Source organism: Populus alba, chromosome 16, assembly GCF_005239225.2.
Source record: "Populus alba chromosome 16, ASM523922v2, whole genome shotgun sequence".
In the NCBI taxonomy this organism is placed as follows: Eukaryota; Viridiplantae; Streptophyta; class Magnoliopsida; order Malpighiales; family Salicaceae; genus Populus; species Populus alba.
In genome coordinates, this window is record NC_133299.1 from 373,649 (window position 1) to 395,168 (window position 21,520).

The following is a 21,520-nucleotide window of genomic DNA, read 5'->3' on the forward strand; positions in this document are numbered from 1 at the left end:
CTTCAAACTAAATTACTTGAAGTCAGTGATCATGGACACTATGAGGCTACAGTACAGCCCCCTTGACTGCTTCCATCATCATGCCAAAACCAAAGCCAAGGTCAAAGTGATGGGTACTGTTCATCATCATGCCAACTTTCCTTTTTTTCTTTCATAAGTTCACCAAGACAAGTCCCTTAATCCTTCATGTAGTTTATTCTAAACTTGGATCCCTCGCATTTTTCAACCTTCTTAGCTGGCACATGGCAATAATCTCGTATTTTCTCCGATATGGACTTGAAGATTCAAACATGAGAATCATAACCGGTATAAATTTAACTATTTGATATAAATATTCCACTAGATCATGAATTAAATGAATTTACTTGAATTGACTAAATTGATAAGAAGAATTTAATAAGTGTTAAGAGATTACAGTAATTTTTATTTTTGAGTGCTTTTGAAAAATACATTTAACTTTAAAAAAGTATATATTGATTTGATGTTATTTCTAATAATTTTTAAATAATTTTGATATATTAATGTTAAAATAAAATACATATTTGAACAAAATAATTTTAATGTATTTTTGAGTGAAAAATGCTTTTTAAAAACCCAGCACTACAACACCAAACACACACTTAGATAATAATTGAGATTGAGATAGTATTTTTTAAAATATATTTTTGATATTAGCATATTAAAAAATTAATTTAAATTTTTTTTAAAAAAAAATTCAAAAACATTTTTTATCTGCAAAATAAGCATTCTATTAATATCAGTGATCTCTACTCAAATTTTTAATTAACATATTGCAATTGTAAATAATTCATTCAACTAACATCATATTAGAGTTGAATTTTACTACTAATTATTAGCATTAAAACATCCCGCGCTTTCGAAGCCAAGACAAAAATTTGAATTCAGACAGCGGCTCTCACTCAATCACGCCCACTTTGCCATCTGTCCTTGACCATTCAGACACAACAAAAACCCCACCTTTCTTGTTGTCCTCTTAACTTGTTCTTCCCCTCCTTCTCTCCTTGTCCTAAAGACTCAATCTCTAATGGCTTCCCGCTACAATTCATACGATTCAAGGTCCTCAACTTCCTCTTACTTCTCAGACCCATCTTCATCCACTGAACTAAGCTACAAACACTCAACTTCACGCGCAATAATCAAGTCCAAACCAGCATATTTGTCAAAAATCAAGGTAAAAAACGATGGAAATGATCACAATTTAAGCACAATGGTGAAGAAATTCATGGAGAAGAAGTCAGTATCTTCCACGTCGAGTAAAGGGTCACCAAGGAAGGGTGTGGGGTTGGTGATTCCATCGGATTTAATAGCTGAGGACTTGAAAAGACTGCAAGGAAAGGGACTGCTTTTATGGGGTTGCAGAAGAAGTTATTTGGGAAGGAAAATAAGAAGGAGATGAAGGGAGTGAAGGCGTTGACGGAGGCAAAAGTGAATAGTAATACAAGGACTTTAGCTATGGTTTTGAAGAGTGAGAGAGAGCTTTTGAGTGCTAATAAAGAACAAGAGTTGGAGATTCATAAGCTTAAGCTGATGCTTGATGACAAGAACAAGGAAGTAAGTGGAGTTCAAGTTATGTTTTTGTTGATTTTTTTTTTTTCCTTTTTGGGTTTTGGTTTTTGTATTTACTGGTGCTTTTTGTTCTTTGGTTTGTAGGTTGAGAAGTTGAAAGATTTGTGCTTGAATCAAAGACAAGAGATCAGGTCATTAAAAAGTTCAGTACTTTTTCCTGATACAATGAATTCTCAACTTCAAGAGTTACTAGAGCAGCAAGGATCAGAATTGAAGCAAGCCAAACAACTCATTCCAACTCTTCAGAAGCAGGTCACTTCCCTTACAGGTCAATTGCAATACCTTGCAGAGGATCTTGCAGAGGTATTAACCTGAAAAGTTTTCCATGTTTTAGTGATTTTAAGTGTTTTCATTCAAGTTCTACTATTCTGAGTTGATGTTTTGAAAATTCTTTTTGTCAATTGTGGTTGAAATGAAACTAAAGTTTTTGCATGTACAAGTTCCCTGCTTTCCAGTGTATGGGACAGTCTTATGAATGCAGACTTTGGTTGCATAAATGAGCATTAAGGTTCTCCAGTAATTCATATGCTAGCTCTATGTGATTTTCCATCTTAATTATTATATTCAATGTTAGTATAAAATCAGATTCATCTTGAGATTACTAAAATCAATGCTGTTCAAATTGTAAGGTTCTTTATTTAAGGTCTAGTATATCTTTTAATAGAATTAGATTATAGATCATTCTATATGTTGAACATTATTGCAGCTATTGTGTTTATGCACGATCAATAGATTGATTTCGTTTTGTGGACAAAAGGTTTGAATTTTGCAGTTGTTTTTCTCCTTTATTTGCCACATTTGTGTAGATAATATCTTCAAATTCAAACAAGGTGCTGCTTTATGATGGTATTTGGGGTGTGCAGTTGTTAATGATTTTCTTCTTGAAAAGGTGAAGGCAGATAAATATGCAAGGGCATGCATCCAATATCCTGGCAGCTCACCAGGAACACCATCATATGACCATGAAGAAACTGCTAATTCCCTGGTAAGTGTGCCATTTTCTTTTTCATATATTAACTTGTAGTTGGCTGAATTCTCCTCCAAACAAGCTACTATAGTTTTCAGAATTCTCCTAAGTGTGTTGTAGTATTAAGATTATAGGTCATCGGTGATCAATTCCTAGCAAGGAGTCACAGTTTCCTTTAATTATTTATATGTTTATTTTTTTAGAATGAAGTTAGAATTTGATCATCAACTTGAAACATTGCTTACATCATAAATAGAAAATCAATAATCTCACCTGGACCTGCCTTCTATCCACATTTTCTCAAATACAAAAGAATGACTCTTAATCCCAGATAGAAGCATCAGTGTTCATTACACCAGGTGAGGTGGGTCTTCATATCTGTGGGGAGGATACCGGCTGTACTCGAACTGACCTGGTTTAAATCAAATTTCATTTTCAAATTGTTCGATCACTCTATTAAACTTACAGTAAAAGAGTAGGAAATTTTTGAATTCTACTATTTTCACCGTGTAGGCCATTTGGAAAAAGTGTTGAAGTTTTCTTGTGGGTTAAGCACTGAAATGTTGTGTACCGGAAATGCCATGATCTGCTTCTAAGTTCTGCTTTACGAACTTTATATGTCTGTTGATTCAAACTGTCTTTCCCTTAGCTCTTCTTCTTTGACAAACTGTCAATAACAACTCAGGAATTTAGCTCTTGCGACGGTGCAACCCCGGGTAGTCCAGATGACATGCTTCTCAAGGATTTAAATCCATGTTTAACACCCTATTGTGCCGAGAAAAAATCCAAGGTCAGCAGACAATGCTCCTTCGAGTTTTGACAAAATCCAATCCGAAAATGTCTATCCTATGACATGTGCACTCTATGCAACCTTGTAAGGAAAATACTGACAGAATGGACATTTCTTGTAGGAATTTGAGACAATGGGCTATGAGTCTTCTCTTGATGTAAGCTTATCTGAGAGCAATACGCAAACTAGCAATGAACTTAGCTTCAGCTCTCGTCTGAGGAAGTTATCCAACAGTTCAGACTTTTACCAGAACTCCAGCTCAGGAAGCACAATGACCCGATCAACTCGCAGGTCAGATGAAAGCAAAGGAGCATACAGAAAGCAAACCCAACAAAGACATTTCTAGCATCCTACCGGTCATTCTGTTCTCATTGGGCATATATGTAATCAACTGATGCTTTTTTTGTACTTTTTTTTATGATGATTATGGACTATATAGTATTATTGTTGGAATATCTCCTGGATGTAAATGTTGTTGTCTAAGCACTTGAATAAGGGGTGCAAAGCCATATATGTGTGAGTGGAAAAACATTTTATAGGATATGCTGTAGGGTTGTGCTATGGTATTAGTCTACAGCTATTTTTGTTTAAAAAAGTCATGAGCTTGGAAAGGAATATTTTGGGAGCGCAAATTATTTTCTTCATTCTTGTACCAAAATCTTGAAGTTAACCTAGAAAAACAATGCTATAAAAAGAAAACAAAGTTAAATAGCAATTGACGAATTGAAATATATTATTAAACTTCATATGTGGGTTAAAACACTCTGAAGGCATAAGAAGATTGTGATTATGGATTTAGCCAAGCATGTTATCTAGCAATACTGCATAAAATCAAATCTATGACTTTTGACCTAAGAGCCCAAGTCATGCTAAGAGAGCACTAATGGGACATGTCATTGTTGGCTGAGAGCCTGGGGATTGAATCCAGGAATTGGGGCCATGGGAGGACAAATGGACTGGCCTTGTCTATATAATTGTTAGGAGCAGGAAAATGGGCTATGAGTCTACCTGAATATAGTCATAATTTTTTTTTTCATAAAAATAAATTAATCAAAAAAATGATTTAAAACAGAATAAATAGCGATTAAAAAAATAAGAGTTAAATTTAAAAACAAATTAAAAAAAAATTGATTTACCAAGGATGAAATCGAAAATAAAATTTAATTAGAAATAATCAATGTAAATAAAAAAAATTGTAAATAAGAGAAGAAGGACCAAATCAAAATAAAAAATAAATTGAAGGGCTGATATGATTTTTTGCATAGCTAGCACACAATCCAAGAAAGAAAGAAAAAGGAAAAAAAAAAAAGCAATTTTGGGTCAAACTACATCGAATTACTATATACACGCCACCCAAAGAGAAAAGAGACATCAAGATGAGTCAAATGATGTGGCAGATTTACAATTACAATCACTAGAGCTAGTTGCACGAACCACCAAAAGGTGGCAAAGCAGCTGACACGTACGCATGAGAGACATGTATTAACAACTTTTTCTTTTTTTATTTGTAAAAAACCAAAAATACCCTTAGAACTAAACAATAATAACAAACAAATCATAGTGAAATTACAACCAAGCCCCTGAAGCCAAGATTAGAAAATTTGAATAGTAAGAGTAATGTAGTAATTCTATTATTCTATAAAATAAAAAAAACAAAAACACTTTTGTGAAAAGGCATTCTATTATTTTATTTAAGGGTTACATTAGTAATTTTATTATGCATTAAAAAATACAATTACTAAAATAACCTTGTGAAAGACATTTATGTCTTGGTGAAAAGACCATCTTACCTTGAAACGAGGGTAAAAGATAAAGTGATCAAGGGGTAATATAGTAATTATATTATTATAATGAATAATAATTTGTATCTTGGGACAATAATTTTATGATGTTTTTATTTTTCCTATTTAGTTTAGGATTTTTTTTAATATTTGGTTTAGGCTTAGAACTAGTATAAATATAGTTGTTTAGTTTATATTTTAAAAGATTACTTGAAAAGAAATATGCAATAATAAAATTTGAAATTAAGCTTTTTTATATAATATTGATTACTTGTGCTTTTTATCTTTCCTATTTCAATGTTGTTTTTATTTATGTCATCGTTTAAGGCAGGACGCCATCAACTATAGAGAGTGTTTGGAAGTGTTATACCTATTATTTTTTAAAATGTTTTTCATTTTAAAACATATTAAAATAATTTTTTTATATTTTTTAAAAATTATTTTTCATATTAACACATCAAAATAATCCAAAAACATAAAAAATATATTAATTTAAATAAAAAAATAAAAAAATTAATTTTTTTTAAAAATACTTTCTGACCACGTTGCCAAACACTTCATAGTCTCCTTATAAAAACTTCAAACTCCACAAGTTTCATTTGCTTTATTATTTGTTGCTTTCAATCAATTAGCAGGCAGTCAAATATTTTAACACAAAAGTCATTACAACTTGAGAGCTCTACATGGGCAACCAAATCCTATATATATATATATATATATATTGTTTTTGGTCCAGCTCTAAAATTAAGCAGATCATAAATCAAGTTTAAATCAATGCCTAGTGATTGAGATCACAGATGGAACTAGGATCAGATAATGTATAGAAACACTAGAGAGACAATACACTATTTCGCGTAAGCTATCGAAAACTCGAAAAATGGAAAACTTTAGAGATCCGGTGGAGAACTCAATTTATTCATCATTTTTCATTAAAACATTCACTCTTGCTCTAACTTTGCATTTTGATAGTTATGCCCTATGTCATTACATAGCTGAGCTGACTCTGGAGGGAGTCTTCTGAGGAGAAATCAAAGACAAGCAACACTTAAAGCTGATTCCGAAGAGGAAACACCACCACTATGTTGTGCTCTACTTGTTCTGCACAAGGGATCCATTGAAAGACAGAATCGACTAACTTTATGTCGAATGCATTAATTTATATATACTGGTGAAGGTTTTGTTGTTTTTCCTTCACGAATCCTTAAAGGAAACTCTGATACTCATCTCCAGCTACTTTCTGAACAGAAAACTGAAGCTACAGAGCACAGAGCACAGATCACAGAATAGCAAGAATATGAACCACAGAAACTTCCATAAGACAGTCTCTGAATATTTTCAATCATATCCATGCAATAAATTCTTCAACTCGAGGGACTCCTTGCTTAGCAAGACCATTCGCGAAGTGGTTTGCCTCACCTGGGACATGGGAGAAAAACACAGCACCCAAGGTCGAAGAGAAGCGAGAAAAAGGATGAACAGCTCTTGGAAATATGAAGGCGTAAAAGATGGTTTGCTCATTCAGCTTACAACATTAGAAGAATCAGGTCCCAGGAGGCGTAGCGTGGTGGTAAAGGATTTGAAATCTGCATAGCAGGTTTCGAGTTCGAGTTAGGACGTGTACCTCTTGTAAAAGTTTGGAACAGCCGAGATTTTATTCACTTACCTGGACCCACAAAGTACTCTTTCCAGAAAATGGGATTTTCTCAAATCCAAAAAAAAAATTAGAAGAATCAGACTCAATAATAATTTTATTGTTGGACAAATCACCTCTCAAAGATGATAATCTTAGGATGTGTTTAGTATTGTGGTTGTGGTTTGAAAAAAGTTGTTTTATAAAAAGTACTTTTAGTTGAGGTTGGTTTGGAAAAATATATGTTTGGTTAAAATTGTGATTGAAATTAAGGTTGAACAAAAAATAATTTAATTTGTTTGATTAAAAAAATGCTTTTTAAATTGAGGTTATAAAATAATTAAAAAATATTTTTAATTTAAACATTTTAGATTTATTTAACTACTATTATTACATCATGAAATAAATAATATTGATATCAAATATTTAAAAATTATTCCATTAAACTAAATGCAATGTCATCACATACAAAATCTATCCAACAATAACTATATTTTTCATGGTTTCTTAAGCATGCAATAACAAAAACTGAATTTTTTGTTACATCATCAAGCGATATCCTTCTAATTTTTTGAATAAAACACAATTAAAATAGAAATAAAAACTGAATTTTTTTAACTGGGTCGGATCCGACAAAAACATAATTGAAATTGCGATCAAATTTCACAAATACTATGTCATCATACGATATCCTTTTAATTTATATAGTGTTATAAATAATATTAAATATTATTTTTTTGAGTAAAACTCAATTTTTTTTAAAAAAAAAAAATTACAATTTCATTACCTACAAAAATCATTCGACAAGAACTATAGTTTTCATGTTTTTTTGAGTGTGCAATAAAATTAGGTACAATATTATCAGAAATAAAATTGAAATTACAGTACAGATAAATTTAATTCACTTTAAACTATTTTTTTAATAAATAAAAAAAATATTGTTCACGTGTGAATAATACGAGTGAAATCAATTAATTGCATTGATTTTTTTTTTTAAAAAAAACCTTTCACTGTTTTTCAAAATTTTAAAAAAAAAACAAAAAACTACTGTTCACGCTACAGTGGAGATGGCTCCACTGTTCAGTGAACAGTGGAGCCAGGCTCCACTGTTGGTGCTGATATCAAGATGAGAAGAAGCATTTTGATGCTTCTCAAAAACATGTGGCACACCACAATTATAAGTGGTCCCATGAAAACAAAACTGCTGTTTTAAGCTTACCAAACGTTAAAGCCACAATAACAAACACCCACTTAATGCCTTTACAACCGCTATCAATTCTGCTTTATTGGAGTTTTTGACCCCAGCTGAAATAGAAAACACGTCCGTAACCATTCCCATCTGATCACGTACGTAAGACTCCACCTATACCTGCTGGACCCAAGTCCTCCAAAGGACAAACCATCAACATTCCATTTAACAGTAGAAAGCTCAGGAGCCGACCATAAAATAAGAGGCTGAGATTTCTGACAATTTGTCCACTAATCAAGCCACCAGCAAATAACAAAAGATCAGTTGCACAATAAGGAAAATATGAGAATAATACTTTAACCCTCACACAAAGCGTGGTAAGGATTAAGAAGTAAATACAATCAAAATCACCATTTTTTTTTTTAATGCGTACTCAGCACGAAGGCTATTTTTTATAGAAGTTTAATTTACATCTCTTATGCAATAGTTTTTATTCAGATCACTAGTTCTTAGACAAAAGACAGCAAAGACATGCTCTAATATTGTTGGTAGATCTCATTATCAAGGCGCGGAGTAAGAACAACTTCTAATGGCGTTGCTTTTGGCATAGTGAGTCCTAAGCCTTCACTCATGTCAACTTGAGCATTCTTTGGGATGCTGAAATTGAAGCCTTGAAGCAACCGAGAAAGCGTCAAGTGAAGCATTTGCAAGCTCGAAGAAATCCCAGGGCACAATCTTCTCCCTGAACCAAATGGAACATACTCAAACTGCTGGCCTCTAACATCTATTGATCCATGGCTCGTAAGGAACCTCTCAGGATGGAACTCATATGGATTTTCCCATATTCGCGCATCTCGATGAAGCTTCCACGCGTTAACTAGTAATTGAGTGCCTCGAGGAACGAGATAGCCATCGACGTAGCAATCTTCCAAGGACTCACGTGGTACCAGTAGGGGGCCAGGAGGGTATAGTCTCAAGGTTTCCTTCACAATGGCTTGAAGGTACACTAAGTTCTTGACATCTGATTCTTCTACCCATCTTGTTGTTCCTACATGGATATCAATCTCTTTCTGCGCTCTTTCCAGCACTTCAGTATGGTTAAGTAGAAGAGACAGTGCCCATGTCAAGGTGATAGATGTAGTATCTACGCCTGCTACTATAAGATTCTGCAGAGCACAAACAAATCAGCAATTAGCGATTAGAAATGCAATCACGTTGATGAGGATGTTATACAGAATGTTGTGAGTTCACTTACCAGCGCAGTTCCCTTGACAATGGTTTCTCTTTTGTATCCGAAGATGGGATCATCACCTACTGCAAGAGATTCTAACATGACATCCATGAAGTCCTTCTCTTCTTTCCTCACCCTGCCCTCTTCCCTACGCTGAAGATGTTCTTCAAGCCAGCCACTCACAACATGGTCCAACTCCTTGGCGACACGCTTCATAGATTTCATATGTCCTTGCAAATCCATCCATTCAGTAAAAGGAATCAAATCAGAAATTACTAAAACCCCAGCCAAGTAAAAGAACTCTTTGATTAACCCTCCAAATGCTCCTGAATCTTTGCCAATACCACTACAATATCTCTTCCCTGCAATTAGTCGAAACATCACATTCGCAATTACACAAGAAAACCATTGACTCATGTCCACCAACACGGAACCATTGCTACAAGTCGTGTGCAATTCCTTGATGCATGTTTCTATTTCCGAAACTCTCACATGCTTGAGCAGCTCAAGCCTGCGGTTCGACAGAAGCTCTTGCGTTGCGATCTTTCGCATCTCAAGCCAGTATTCTCCATACGGATGGAATCCGAAGAAGGCGTCATCATAACCCATGTATTTTGAAGCAGCAAAACTCGGACGATTTAGGAATTTTCGGTCGTTGGTTTTCAAGCATTCCTTCACAGATTCCCAGCTACTAATAACAAGCGTCCGTCTCATGCCAAGCCTGATTGAAAAAACTGGTCCATGCTTATCAGCCAGGTCTCCAAGAGTTCGGAAAAATGGAATTTGACTATTGAGAATCCTCAGATGTCCTATCAAAGGCCATGCACCAGAGGGTTCAGGTGGTGGTAAGGTTTTGTTTCTTTTGTGAGTGGTTGACAGTATTCTCCATATGATCATGCATACAAGAACTAGCCCCAGAAAGAAACTTTCCATTGCTAAAACTTTCATTTTGGGTTGTGTGTGGAGAAAGAAGTGTCTTTGGTGCATGCCTGATAATTTGGCACCTATTTGTACATGACATGAAGCTCAAGCAAGTTGACAGTAACTAATTTTTACAATGGCATCCGATAACCAATGATGCTGACATTAACTTTATGACGTCGACATCCAATAATTACGAGGATCAATAATTCTGAAAGTTAGGTTCATGAAATCATGATGGTCTAAAATAAAAAAATTAAAAAAAATTATAAAACTTAATTATTCATAAATTTATTATTAAATAATAAAATTAAAAAAAAACACAATAAAATAACATTTCTAAACAAAATTATAAATTTAAATAAAATTATAAAAATATCATTAGCAGTCTCGTAAGACCTTTCTAAACTTCAATTACCCTAAAATTCTAACATGAAATATTTCAATATATAAGGAGATTCCTCATATAATTTTATCTCGATCCAACAATCAATTGATAAATATAATTGATACCATAAAATTGGATAGTATTTAAAAAAGCAAAATAAAAAAAAATCAAAAAAAATTCAAAAATTCTAAACGAGATAAAATTTGTTCTTATTTGTTTGGTTTTTTAAATTAAAAAATATATACAAAAAAAAAAAAAAGAAGGAATTAGCAACCTTGATTTCATGTACTAAAGGAAAGGTCTTCATGAATCAATGGTCCTTAATATGTCCGAGTAAAAATAAATATGGGAAATTTGAGAGATAGTTTAACTGGTCAAGCATTGAATTTGCTTCTCAATGGTCACGAATTCGAGTCTCTTTAGCGCCACTGGAGACTTACATTGTTTTTAATTTCAGACAATAATTAATTTTTACAATGGCATCTGATAATCAATGATGCTGACATTAACTTTATGACATCCAATAATTATGAGGATCAATAATTCTAAATCTGTAACCCGAGTCATGAGATAATGATAACCTAAAATAAAAAAAAAAAAAACAAATTACAAATCTCAATCACCAATAAACTTATTGTTGAATGATAAAATTTGAAGAAAAAAAACACAATAAAATAAAATTTTGAAAAAAATTATAAAAATATCATTGGCACTCTCGTAAGACCTTTCTAAACTTCGATTACCCTAAAATTCTAACATGAGATATAACAATATGTAAGGAGATTCCTCATAAAATTTTATCTTGATCTAACAATCAGTTGATAAATATAATTAATATCATAAAATTGGATAGTTTTTTAAAAAAACAAAAAGCAAAAAAAATATTTGATCGGGACATAATTAAGTGGAATTTTTGAATAAAACTAAAATTCTGAATGAGATAAAAATTGTTTTTATTTATTTGGTTTTTTAAATTGAAATAAGATGTACCAGATATACTGTATAAAAAAAAATGAATTAACAACCTTGATTTCATGTACTAAAGGAAAGGTCTTCATGAATCAAGGGTTCTTAATCTGTCTAAGTAAAAATAAATATGAAAAATCTGAGAAATGATCAATCTTTAAATTTACTTTTTAATTATCATGAATTCAAAAAAAATTAAAATCATTGAAAATTTATACTGTTGCCTCATCAACCACGTGAACAAAAAGTAAAAAATATGGTGGTCTCTCTTTTCACATGTCATTGTAATACAGTTTACACCAATTGTGTTTCGCAATGTGATAATGGTTACTTTTCAAATAGCTTTTTTGTGCCGAAATACATGTCAATAATATTTTTTTTATTTTTTAAAAATAATTTTTAACATCAGCACATCAAAACGATCTAAAAAATACAACTCGAACTCAATTTTAGCAAAAAAAAAAATTCAAAATTTCAGCAAACACAGGTTCAAACTCACTACCAAACGGTCTACATAGGAGACAAGTGGCTGTCACGTTTCACACATTTTTCCCTCTGAAATTCAACATTTCAATACTGTTTGATTTTGGTATGAATTCGTCAGTTCCTCCTCCAAATCTACATAGAATCCTTAAAAAGTCTTTCTTTATGTTGACGAAATTACATATGCAAATCTACATTTTGATGATTTTTCTCTTCATTATTTTATTTCTTTGTCATTATCACATGTTACAGGAGGTGCGGTTCCATGTTGTAAGGAGGTGTAGCCAGGGCGGAACAAGACAAAAAAAAATTAGGGTGGGCCAAGTTATAAATTAGGAGGGGACTAAGAAAATATTACATTTATTTTTATTAAAATTATAAATAGTTATGATGGAGGGACATTTCTTTGCAGGGATCGGAGTCTCTGCCAGCCCCCCTCCCTCCGCCACTGGGTGTAGCTGGTCGTCACCGACATCCATATTCATAAACTGCAAGATTAGTTCTTTACCTGTGAAGTCGGTTTCCCTAGCTCCATATTTTTTGAGGTTATGTTTGATTCTCGAAAAATTATTTTTAGAAAATTATTTTTTAGTTAAAGAAAAATTTAATTTTGTTTTTAGAAAAGTGTTTTTTTGAAAAATTTGGGTGGAAAATGCTTTCCGGAAATTATGAAAAATTTAAAAAATATCATATTATTTGTTGATTATATCAAATTTGGTCCTCAAACTTTTGATTGTTATATATATATATATATATATATATATATATTTATTTTTCAATTTCATTTCTTAAAATTTATTTTTTATATTAACTTTGATCCTTATTTTTATAATTTTTATTTGCTTTTTCCTTATCATTTTTTTATTATTATTTTAATTTCTTTGTCTTTTTTTTTTTAGATTTGATCTCTATTATTTTAATTATTATTTATTTTATTTGAGATAATAAATGAAATTATATTTTTTTTCAATTTCGTTTTCATTCAACTTTTGAATTTGTAAGATTTGTTCCTTATTATTTTAATAAACTTAAAAAAAATAATACATTAATAAGTTATTTTTCAGTTTTATTTTTCATAATAGAATCAAACACTGGAAAGTGTTTTCCAACTTAATTTTTCATTATATTATTAAATATTAAAAGATAATTTATTTTTTAAAAAATTATTTTTTAAAAAAAATTATTTTTCAGCAAACAATTAAACGAGTTGCTGCTCTTTATGGACCACATGGTCTCCCTTCCTTTATTACTGTGTCCTTTGATATTAAATGACGCGCTGAGTTAAAAAAAAAAAAAAAAAAAAAAAAAACACGAAATAAGAATTCTCAGAGAGTTTTTTTCTGATATATTCTGAAATTCAATAATTTTAAAACCATTTTGAAAACAAGTTGAAAAGAAAGAAATATTAAGATAACGAAAAAGAAAGAAACGATTTTTACATGAAGCGTGGAGCCCAGAGGTTAATCTCACAAGAGTGTGGCTTGGGTCAGGTTTCCTTCTAGATTTCAACGTTTTGTAAGAACTTCAAACTCCACGAGGTTCATTTGCTTTATTGCTTGTTGCTTTCAATCAATTAGCAGCTACTCAATGATTTTAACACAAAAATCTTTACTGTTAAGAGTTCCACATGGACAACCAAATCCTATATTGTTTTTGGTCCAGTTCTAAGAGCAGGTTATTAATCATGTTTAAATCAATGTCTGGTGATTGATGAGGTCACAGATGAAACTAAGATCAGATATTATATAGAAAAACATAATCTATTCATCATTTTTCATTTAAACATTCTCAAATGTTCTAACTTTGCGTTTAAAAGTAGTTATGCCCTAACTCATTACATAGCTGCAGATCTCCATCATAAACATAATCTCCAGTACGTACCTTAGGCCTTCCCACCACTAGTAGCTGTTCTAATTATCTGAAAAAGAACTGCAGGACACACAAAGGAATGCATTGAAGTTCAGCACCGAATGCATAGATATCAAATCTAGTTATAACCAATACAGTATAGAACACAATTCGGAAACAGCAAGATAATGATGTTGTAGTACCTTTAACAACTAACCCAGATAAACATTTCTTTCAAACAATCTCTATTTCTCACTTAAGCAGTGACATAAAGTTTTATCCACGGTATCTCTCTATTTTAGCAAAACTTTGACCATCAGGCCCCAATCAATCGGCAAACCAAGGCAAACAAAACTGCAAAACTTGCCAAAATTCCACTAAGAGGTCAACATTTTTGCTGCAATGCTCACCAATGAAACTGCGAAACTAAAGTCAAAATTAAGCATTTACCATTAACACCGACACTTTAGTTCTGTGACACAATTGATATGAGCAATATCCATTTCTAAAATATCCCTTTACATTTCCATTTTCACGTCTTTCTTTTCTCCCATTTGAAACTCTGTTCAGAGAGAGAGAAAAGTTGTTCAAGGGAAAAAATAGCAAAAGGCAAAATGATCCACTAAAATCAAACATTTATTCAAGATTCAACAAAAGAAGCCTCCTTTCACATTTTTAGACCCAACATATCAACTAAACTAAAACATAACAACTGATACACCCAAAAACATGCATAAGTACAATGTAGAGCAATAAACTACATCAACAACAACAAAAACCCTTAACTGTTCAATAAAAAAAATAGAAAAGAAAACCTAAGGGGAGAGATGTAAGTACCATTGTATTAAGGGTTTCTCTGCTTTCTTGATTTTCTAACAAGGGTAGAGCTGCTGCTACTGCTCCTCCTAGTTGAGTTTAGAGATAAAACGTGGAACCATATGGCTGTTTCTTCTAACCAGTTGTCCTTGACTCGAGACAAGGTGGGTCGGTAAGAGGGGACGGAAAAGGTAATGTGGATTTTTCATTATTATTTTTTTAAAAAATGAAAATGAAATATTCACTTGCAAAATATTTCAAGAAAGTTAAACAAAAAAAAAAAAAAAAATTAGGGTCGTAGGATTTTATTTTAGATACCTTTCAATATGATGAAATCCCTCTTGAGTTTGGAAAGAAATCCAATCCTGATTCGTTTCTTTATATAAAAATAATTAACAACTTAGTAAGTGTGATTGTTTGAATGCTTTTCTGATTTTCTATGTTTGTTGAAGTCAAGTATTTTACACAAGATTAACTTAAATTTTTTTTTTTTTTTCATTTCTTAAAGTCTAGCATTAATCTCTTGAAAAACTCAAATTGTTAGAAATTTTTTGCTTGGATTATCTAACTAAAATAATAGAAAAATTAAGAAAAAAATGTGTTCAAATCAAGTAAATAATAATACTTTTTATTTAAATATATATAAATAAAATTTTTTATTTTTAATATAGTACAATATGAAAATATATAAAACAATAATTTTTAATCAAAAAAATTTCAAAATGCTCAAATGAACTCCTACGTCATCATCATCCATCAAAATAGAGAAAGGAAAATATAAAAAATCCTGCTTTGATTCCTTTAAACTTGTATTTCTTGCTGATACATGAGAAATTATTTTTTGTTTTGACTTGTACAAAAAATGAGAACAATGCTCAACCAAGGCATGTACATGAACTGAGGAGACCATTATTTGGACACAGATGACAAAGGTGTACAGATTACATCATCTACCTAAAAGGCTTTTAGTATGAAACATATACATGAGTTAGGAGGTACAAAAAACAAATCTGTTTACTTTATCAAAATTGGAGTGAGTTGCTAAAGGAAATCCCACATAAATATTCTGCCAGCAGTGACTGGTGTTGTGCCTGTAACCTTGGAGAGCTCAGCCCAAGGATGATAACCACATGGAAATTACAACTAGTTGTGTCTGTAGAAGGGAAAGAAGAGACTGGAAAGTGTTCACCAATTATGCAATTGTGCAGTTACGCTTTTTACCATAGGGTGGTATTCTGTATGCATGTGCCTTTTAGCTTTTTCAGAACCAGGTTTTTCAAGCCACTCATCATATAAGGATTTAACAAGAAGATTCTCGAAAGGATCTTTGATCAAAACCTGCATATCCAAAAAAAAAAAAACAAAAGCATAGTTATGGGAACATAAAATGACTGTAAAACAAGCATACTATACACAGAGTACAGGCAAAACATGTACATGAAATAATCCCATCCAAGTTACCCTTTTCTGGGGAGGGGGGTAACCATCACTATTTTTAGTGTATCCAAGACAGTTTGTCCCAACCATCAAAATAAAGACTGCACTCCAAATGTAATTACCCACAGACCATCAGCTTTCTACGACACTTTGGTATTCTACTATGCTCAGCAATCTCCAATGAGAGCTTGCGTGACAAAAGATAATCTAAGATACGACCAAAAATGTCAAGACTTAGAAGAGGATAGCAGAATTCAAATCCCTGAATAGGTCAGGTTTTATATCTGCCTTTGAGAACACTTGTGATGGTAAAAGTATCTCAGAAGCAGAGATACATAAGGTCGAGAGTCGTAAGTAGTAAGCTGAAAGTTGCAAATGGTAACATGTTTGATCATACATGATGCCAAAACTATTTAACAATACCCTCTAGATTGGAAGGGAAAAAAAAAAAAAAGGCATACAAATCCATCTGCAATGTTAGTGAAACTCACATTTTCCATATAAATAGTTTCTAATGACTGAAGCAGCTCTTTTGGAGATTGTTGTGGCTTTGGCTTGATTTGACCACCGCCATTCAGGCATCCTATTTAATCATAAAGCCTAGTTAGCAACACGTGTGTCAAATTTCGAGTGAAAACCGAATACCAATTAGATTAAACTGAAAGCACCAATCAAGTGAAAGTAAAAATTGAAAGGGAAAGAAAGAAACCGGATGGGCACGCCATAACTTCCACAAAGTGATAATCACATTTTCCTATTTTGACTTTTCTCACAATATTTTGTAGGTTTTGAAAGCCATAACAAAGAGCAAATTTCAGTACAACTTTTCCATCCACCTACATTAATGAGAGATATCACATTAGAAGCAAGAACCAGGTGTTAAAGTATGTGCATAGAATTACCAAGTATATGTGATTAAGCCTTAAGGTACCCATCTAAGTTAAACAAGACATAGAAAGTTAATAACAGCTTCTTTTTTTTCTTTTTTTTCTTTTTTTTTTTTTTTTTTTGGACTCTTTAGCAGTTAACGTTGGCGAATGTTGCAGTATGACATACAACTGCTAGGAGAAGGCATATGAATAAGATGTGTGAATTGTACTAAGATTTAGGTTGCAAAATTCTTATCTACCATATACATTTTTTTACAAGCTTTTTACAATTTATCACATTCTTTTACTTATCGCCATTTACATCTTTCCTTTACAGCATTCATTTATCTTTATTGCTTTAGTTTTTTACTTAGTTTATAAAAACTTCTTCATTATAAACTTTCACCTCTTAACTTTCTTCAATATGGTGCATTTCTAAAACCCATGATGCATCAAGAAACTGTATCAAAATTGGAGAGCATAATGACTTCTTACAAGAAATGTGCCAGATTAAAGAGAGCATAACTTACTTCCAAAGTCACTTCACGGAAATCCATGTTTCGAAGACTTTTGAAGGCCAAAGGGCCTTCGATTTCTCTTCCATATAGCATTCTAGCAGCATTCCGAAACACTGTATCAGCATAACCACCAGAACTTCCAGCTACTCCATAGAGATAACCTTCTTCACTAACATTTGTCAACCTGTAGAACAATCACCACATATTCCTTTTATATCAACAGCTCAACCACAGATGGTTGGAATGTCAAAAAATAAAAAGATTGTAGTTCACAGGACAATTGAGATTTCTTACATTTTATCTAGAGGAGAGTCGTCTAAGGTTTCAAAATCCACTGCTTTGAACTGCAATTTGAACCCAAGAAAAAGAAGAAAGAATAAACACTAGTCACCAATTACTGTTTATCAATGTGCTGGATAATAAGGGGGTGAGAAAAAAACGAGGCAACAAAGCTAACATAAACTGCCAGAATTGGGAATCTCAATCTCACCTTTATCAAATCTAAGACTTCTCCAGTTGTCAAAACTGAATCAACCTCTGCAATCCTGAGACCATTTTTATTTGCATCTTCTTGTTCCACTTCAAAAACAAAGTCGTCCCTTACAGCCTCAAGCTTCTTATCATAACATGGCATCACGGTCACATGGTAAACCTCATCAGGCCTATCAAATAAATTTTCACCAATTACATAATTCAAAAATGCAGGAAATTGGAAAAGCAACTCATTTATTCTACATTCTTCAAAACTCTAATAACAGACTACAAGGCCCTGTGAACTATAATTAGTCTTTGGTCAGTACAAGTTTTACTTTAAATGTTGCGGGTATGAATTCAGATGCAGTGAAGGTACTGTTACTTTAATATGTTTTCACAACATCTTTATTGATTTATTCAGGGGCACAGAAGAGGTGTAGGGGTTGACTAAAGAGGAGTGAAGAAGATTGGTCCCCTAGTATGCACAAAAGAAGACCAAGAATGTGGAATCAAATGGTATTATCATGACTACTGATCTTAAATCCTGCGTATCACTATTATGAGGTACTTGAAGATATAGGTTTCCTCGTGAAATAGCATCAATTATTCCAATGTTAATGCTTAGAAGATACAAAATCTCTTACTGACCTCTAATTCCTAAAAAGCTATGCTTCGCAAAAAAAAACATAAAGATCAGGCAAGAATAGAAAAGCATTAAACTGGACGATTACCTAAGGCCCATTTTTTGGCAAATGTGATGCTTGATGGTAGCTCCAATTATTTGTTGTGGGCTCTTCACAGAAGATATAAAAGGCAGAATGTAGGATCCTAGTTGCTTTTCAGCATAGCATATCCAACCTGCAGTTACAAAAGAATTTAAAAAAAAAATATCAGTGATTATGAATCAGACAATCCCTCCTATCATGTCCCCAACATTCCACAGCCCTGTACATAACCACAGATAATTACAGATTATGCTATCGGAAACATTCCTGATATAGTTTCATATGTTGGCAAGTAGTTCTATTTTTTTTTTTTATTATTCTCTTCTTATTCTAGTTTCCTCTTTCTTTTCTTGGGGAAGGTGAGAGCATCAATTTCTTTATATTAAGCTAAGAAATTAACCTGGACATGCTGAAGAAAGCATGGGTAGGGCTGAATTAGATTTTTCATTGTTGCTCAACTGGATCTGTTTGTACCGATTAACAAACTCGTTACAAGTCTCTATAAGTGTTAAGTCCCTGCTTGAACTTGTATCAAATACAGCTTTCACTCCCAAAGACTTAAAAAATGTCGTGAGTTTCTTAAAAACCTGCAAAATCAAAATAACTTGAGCCATTATAATCTTGCACAAACAAAACACTATATATTATCTTATCGCGCATCCTTTCAAATAAAACCCAGAGACCACCTGAAGGGGAGAGATGCCAAAATAAACCGCAAGAGAAGCTCTCGACTGTGGAGACAACGAAACAATTATAGCTTTCCCTTTATCAATATTGGATAGGAAATCATCCAAACTTTGCTTCTCAAGCATAACTGTCTCCGCTGATGTTATGCATCCACTGCAATATCACAACAAACCATAAATCCTAAACCTCTACTCAATCACTAAAAAACTAACAGCAAAAACACCTTATAACCCTAAGCAACACAAAATTTCCAAATTTCCACTAACCCCAACATGTTATCTTCAGTTCTTTACTGATACTTAAAATATCTATTAAATCATTCATACCTAACGCCCACCTATCACCCACTAACTAGCAGCAAAAACATATTCTAAACAATAAATATCGCAATTTTCCAAAATCTCATTAATGATCTCCTTTCACCTTCATTATTAACAAAATTCCCACATCTTCATTACTAACCAAGCATCTCTAATTTAAATCATAAATATCAAAACCCAAATTCCCAACTAACTATCAATAAGTACAAATTTTAAACCCTAAACATAAAAAAAATTCCACACTCCAATTAATCCCATATTTCATTTTCCCTTTATTAACATCCCAATATTTCCAAGATTCAATAAAACAATATTTTGTTTTAATTTTATTTACAACAAACACCAATGAAAAAAAAATAGCCAATAAAAAAGTAGAAAAAAAAAACCTGCAAGCCAAACAGTCCTTAAGCGAAATTTTAACAGGGTCAGTTTGCTCCTTATTAGCAATAGCAACCTTCAAAAAAAACCCAAAAAAACAAAAATCAATAATTTCACTAAATAATCCCAGTTTTTTTTCACTAAGTTGAAAACTTTAAGCAAAATAAAAACTAATAACCTAAAAATAAACCCAGAGTTTGAGGAAGTTAAAGAAATACCTCATGTTTGTCGCGTTTTACAGTGTTAGGAGCTGTCGTTTTGAGGCCTTTCAAAGACACAACACAAGCTTGAGAAGGAGCTATAAAGTCACTCAGATCCCCAATTCTCAACGTCGGTGAGAATTTCTCCGACATGCCGTTTATCAAATTAGGGTTTTTGATAATCCCGAGAGAGAAATCGAAGATCAGACTGAGAGATTCCGCTTAGGGTTTTTCAGAGAGAGAGAGATGCTAATGAGACCCGTCGGTGCAGCTGTCTGTTATTTTTGTTCTTAAGAAGAGAGAAGTCTTATGATGCGGGCAGTTGTAGAGTTAGGGAGGTTGGTCGCGAACAGGATGTGAGAGTTGTGTGGAAAAGGAAAGTCAATGATCCTACGTGTTCATGGTTGTTGAATATTTGTCTTCATGCACGTGCCCACCACAGGCCTTGTAGAATATTCAATGTTTTTATTTTATTTGTTTTCTTGTTTCTTGTACAAAAAAGGAAACTTTACTATGGCATAGTACTTTTCTTTTATCCATTGTGATATGCGTTCAGTTTTTACTGTGTCATAGTGTGTTTTTTATTTTTTAATTACTGAGGTATTTAATTATTTTATTATTGATTAAAATATTAAATAGATAAAAATATCTTCAAATAAATTAATAATGATTAATATATTATGTAAAAAATACCAAAATATCCGTAATTTAAAGACAAGTAATTTTTTTAGCCAAGAATATAGACATAACACCATTATTACAGAGAAATCATCTTTTGTTTTAGTATATTTAATGACAATTTAAATTTCATTTCACAATTTTTTTTAAAAAAATATCAATTATGTAGGCTGCTTCAATATATTTTTTAACATAAAAAATTCAAAATATAAATTGAAAAGCCTATACAAATATTTTATTAAATAAATTAATAATTATTTATGTAAATAAACAGAGGAAAATAGTTAACAAAACTAAAAAAAAATTGATAAAAATGAAAGATGTAAATCAAGATATTCAACCACATAAAATGAAACATTCACCTAATTATATTATTGAATTTGTTTATTAAAATCATTAAAAGATAAATCTATAACTTAAAAAACTCATGACTTAAAAGATAAATACAAATAAAATTGACAAATAAACTCATGCTAAAAAAATATATTATGTAAGGCCAAACACATCAGCAATATTATTTAAAAATATATATTTTTATTTTAAAAAATAAACTTCATTTGTATAAAACCCCCAAAAACAAATTCTAAATGAATTAGCAAAACACCTTGATAAATAAATAAATTAAACAAATTAAAAA

General features: G+C 32.0%; 2 protein-coding genes and 1 pseudogene across 4 annotated transcripts; 1 reads left to right on the plus strand and 2 right to left on the minus strand.

Annotated features, from left to right (window-relative positions):
* The first annotated feature begins 950 nt into the window (after positions 1-950).
* Positions 951-3,976, plus strand: LOC118036574 (uncharacterized; annotated as a pseudogene).
* A 4,262-nt stretch (positions 3,977-8,238) lies between these two features.
* Positions 8,239-10,183, minus strand: LOC118036573 (cytochrome P450 CYP82D47). The gene is made up of 2 exons (XM_035042300.2): positions 9,200-10,183; positions 8,239-9,110 (listed from the first exon to the last, which is right to left on the minus strand). The coding sequence occupies exons 1-2, from the start codon at positions 10,160-10,162 to the stop codon at positions 8,481-8,483; spliced, it is 1,593 nt and encodes a 530-aa protein (XP_034898191.1). The 5' UTR covers positions 10,163-10,183; the 3' UTR covers positions 8,239-8,480.
* Positions 10,184-15,359: 5,176 nt separating this feature from the next.
* Positions 15,360-20,486, minus strand: LOC118036572 (protein NAR1). Of its 3 annotated transcripts, XM_035042297.2 has the most exons (11): positions 20,224-20,486; positions 20,014-20,081; positions 19,307-19,460; positions 19,021-19,207; positions 18,627-18,753; positions 17,912-18,083; positions 17,716-17,765; positions 17,434-17,605; positions 16,744-16,870; positions 16,526-16,617; positions 15,360-15,935 (listed from the first exon to the last, which is right to left on the minus strand). In XM_035042297.2, exons 1-11 carry the CDS (start codon positions 20,356-20,358, stop codon positions 15,783-15,785), a joined length of 1,437 nt encoding a protein of 478 aa, XP_034898188.1. In that variant the 5' UTR covers positions 20,359-20,486; the 3' UTR covers positions 15,360-15,782. The 3 variants fall into 3 exon arrangements, with proteins under 3 accessions (XP_034898188.1, XP_034898189.1, XP_034898190.1); XM_035042298.2 differs by lacking the exon at positions 20,014-20,081 and having other exon boundaries at positions 20,224-20,362; XM_035042299.2 differs by lacking the exons at positions 16,526-16,617; positions 16,744-16,870.
* Between the last annotated feature and the right edge of the window lie 1,034 nt (positions 20,487-21,520).